A 3,968-nucleotide genomic window follows, 5' to 3' on the forward strand; every position below is an offset into this window, starting at 1 on the left:
TATTTCCACTCAAATCATGGATATCTTACATAAACTCCATTATATTTGTGTTAGAGCTTCGAATCTTCAAGGGATTCTTCAAGTGTTCTTGGGTTGAACACTTCTCTTCTTCAACACTTATCTACTGAAATCACTCAAAGTGAGTTCATACCCCTACATTTTCATGTTTTCTCAAGTTTTTAGGGGGGGGGGGGGGGGGGGGGGATACAAGTTAAAACACCAAGAACATAACTAAACTTTTCTAACAGCCTTCATCAGAAAAGTTCAACTTCATTCACGGACTGTTTTGGACAACTTAAACATTTTAGTTTTCAAAACTGTTTTAGGTGCATGTAGTTCCACTTCTTAGCTTTAAAATGACTACTTGCACATCTCTATACGATTTTTCTACAATTTATGGTGATTTTTACAAAACTGCCTATCATTTCAAACATCAATCCGGACCAGTCTGTGATTATGGACTTTTTCACACAAGTAAGAGGTCATTAAAAATTATAATAAAAATTATGAACAAACTAGACTCATTTTTCAAACTCTCAGAAGTTACAGAACTTGATTTGGACCTTTTATGATTTTTCTACAAATTTACCAATAACAGTTACAGAAAATGTTATTAACAGAAAAACACTATAAATTTCATTTCACCTTGTAACATGTTGAGCAAGGTATACATCATTATGTGATTATGTGTTGTTGCAATATATGACAATTTTGTATTCTTATATAGACATACATCAGAAAACAAATGGATTTATACCTCCACAAGTATGGTAAATATATAAATGATATTACAAGGCTATATCCATTAAAATATAAACATTGGTAAATTATGACAAGGCTTATGCTCACTACCCACACAAATAATTAATAAACTATAATAGGTATAGTTTAGAGTTATTTTACATAACAAACACATGATTAAAGGTTTTACACATACAAAAGAGTTATTACCACTATGGATAATTATGATAAACTATAATAAGTATAGTTAAGCCATTATACCCCCACAAACGAACACGCTAGTTATAATCGGTATAGTTATGGCATATATATATTACAAACAAAGTGATAAACTATAATAGGTATAGTTTATGTTTCATCTACCCTATGAACTTAATTACAAGAAAGGAATTCACCATCACCACCACTTTTGGTAAACTATAATATGCATAGTTCATGTTCACTAGTCACTATCACTATTTGATGAACTATGATATGTATAGGTTATATTCACCATCACCACCACTTTTGGTAAACTATAATATGCATAGTTCATGTTCACTAGTCACTATCACTATTTGATGAACTATGATATGTATAGGTTATATTCACCATCACCACCACTTTTGGTAAACTATAATATGCATAGTTCATGTTCACTAGTCACTATCACTATCCGATGAACTATGATATGTATAGTTTATGTTCACAGTCCCTACTACTATTTCATACACTACACTAGGGTTTGGTTCCGGTTTTTGGATTTAAGTCCACATTAAATTTTCGCATTGTTAGACTTCAACTATAATCGTTGAGCGTATATGCTTGAGTCATACAAGAATTTAGTCTGGATTGGCTTAGAATTGGTGGTGCTCGCCTCATCTCCTGTTCCTCGTTGGGTTGTGGACCTAGGGCAGACCCACTATATTCAACGTTTTATCTAACTTAAATCTTCTATAACTTATATACGCTGGACGATTATAGGGGAAATCTACGGGTCAATCTAGGGTTCATTAATACATCATATAGGAATATGCTGTTTACACTTAACTAAGAAAAATATTGGATTTTCTGGAAATCAACTCTATCGATTTTATAAGGAAAACGGTTTCTACTCCAAACAAAACTCTTATGAACTCACCAACTTAATTGTTGACACTCTTTCAAAACTACTTGTATTCTCAGGAAATCAGTGAAACAGGAAAACTTCAGCGCTTTGAGGATGGGACATTAAACTGTCAACAATTTATTTTTGTCATCATAATGTAATTGATTTTGAAACATGTAAACATATACTTTGGTGTAACTTTTTCAATTATATTTATGATGGTTGTATTTACTTTGAGCACTATTATACACGTTGTTGTGATACTGTACATGAAGTCCTCCACCCCCTGACGTTTCCGCCATCCTTGGTTTGGGGGTGTGACAATATATATGTTTTGAACGATTGGAATGAATAGAGAGAGAAATCACAGGAACCGATTTGGTTCCTGCCAAAGAGTCTACTTTTGTTTCTTTATGGTATCAGAGCGGGTCTTTTGATCCGTTGAGTTTCTGTTCCAAAGGTCTCCATGGCCGGATTTGAAGATGCCTCAGCTAGTGGTAAAGACAAGGCTAATACTCCATCTTCTGATCTTGATTCTCCTTACTACATTCATTCCACTGATTATCCATGCCAGATGCATGTGAATGATAGTCTGAATGACAACAACTATGCAGACTGGTCCCGTGAGATGAATGACTTTCTTGTTGCCAAAAATAGGATTGGTTTCATTGATGGAACCATTCCAAAACCAACAGAAGATCAGCCAGAATACAAAGCATGGCAACGTAGTGATGCAATCATTAAAGGGTGGATTACCACAGCTATGGAGAAGGAGATTAGAAATAGTGTGAAGTATGCAACAACGGTTAAGCAGATTTGGGAAGATCTTCAAGAGAGATTCAGAAAAGAGAGTGCCCCGAGAGCATATGAACTTAAACGAACGCTGACCAATATGTGACAAGACAAGCACTTAGTCTCGTCTTATTTCACAATGATGAGAGGAGTATGTGACGAAATTGAATCGGTTTCCCCCTTACCTAAGTGCACCTGTAACAATTGCACTTGCAATTTGGGAAAAAGACTTGTAGAGGCTAAAGAAAAGGAACGCATATATAAGTTTTTGATGGGCCTTGATGAGTCGTTTGGAACCATAAAGACCCAAATACTTAGCACTAAGCCTATACCAAGTTTGGGAACGGTGTATCATCTGGTGGCTGAAGACAAACAACAAAAGAACATCTCTGCTACAAGAAAACCTGCAATAGTTGTTGAAGTTGCTGTGTTTCAAGTTCGGGGATCGCAAAACCTTGATAGCAACCATTTTGACAAGCGCATCAATTGTGAAGGCCTAAAGTGTAAGCACTACAATAAAGTTGGACATACTATAGAAGGGTGTTTTGAAAAAATTGGGTATCCTGATTGGTGAGAGACTCGACAACGAAAACTAACCAGTGATCAAAAGAAGGCGAAGCCAAGGCCAAGGGCAGCAACTGTTGGAATTGAGGTCAGCCTAATACCCGGGCTGAATATGGAACAATAAAAAAAACTACTACAACAATTGAATGATGGTCCTAATTTGGAGGTCAATATGGCTGGTAAGATTTACTTTTGCCAACCGTGGGTCATCGATTCCGGTGCCACGAAACATATAGCTTGTAATGATTCCATTTTGCTCGATCTAAAAAGGTCCTATGATGGGGTTCCGGTTAACATAGCAAACGGTGATAGTGTTCCTATTGAGGGAGTTGGGAATGCTTGTTTGCAGAGTAACATGAAAGTCAATGATGTTCTTTACATACCAAATTTTAAGTGCAATCTCTTATCAGTTAGCAAGATTACCAAGAACAACAATTGCTTTATAACATTTTTCCTGGATTTTTCTTATGTACAGGACTTACATTCGAGGAAGCTGATTAGCATGGGGAAATGTAGGAATGGTCTATACAACATAAAAGAGGTGGATGCTAGAATTAAGGCGATGGTTGTCAAAGTAGACACGGAGATCTGGCACAGGAGGTTGGGACATGCTTCAAATTCTAGACTTCAACACATTAGTTTTATAAATAGCTTAGCAAATATAGACCATTGTGATTCTTGTATTCGAGCAAAACAAACCAGATTGCCTTTTTAAACTAGTTCTATTAAAACTTCTACACCTTTTGATCTCATTCATTGTGATGTATGGGGAGGTTATCGTGTT

The 3,968-nt window shown here is 35.9% G+C and overlaps 1 protein-coding gene across 1 annotated transcript; it reads left to right on the top strand.

The window, feature by feature from the left end:
• Window positions 1–2,294: 2,294 nt before the first annotated feature.
• On the top strand, window positions 2,295–2,726 carry LOC145075674 (uncharacterized). The gene has a single exon (XM_079021830.1). It carries the CDS (start codon window positions 2,295–2,297, stop codon window positions 2,724–2,726), a length of 432 nt encoding a protein of 143 aa, XP_078877956.1.
• Window positions 2,727–3,968: the final 1,242 nt, after the last annotated feature.

The sequence above is a fragment of the Lactuca serriola genome, chromosome 9, assembly GCF_051521515.1.
Source record: "Lactuca serriola cultivar US96UC23 chromosome 9, Lser_US96UC23_V15, whole genome shotgun sequence".
NCBI lineage: Eukaryota > Viridiplantae > Streptophyta > Magnoliopsida > Asterales > Asteraceae > Lactuca > Lactuca serriola.

Coding starts and splice junctions, on each gene's coding strand:
- LOC145075674 (XM_079021830.1), top strand. CDS start 2,295: ATGGCCGGATTTGAAGATGCCTCAGCTAGTGGTAAAGACAAGGCTAAT.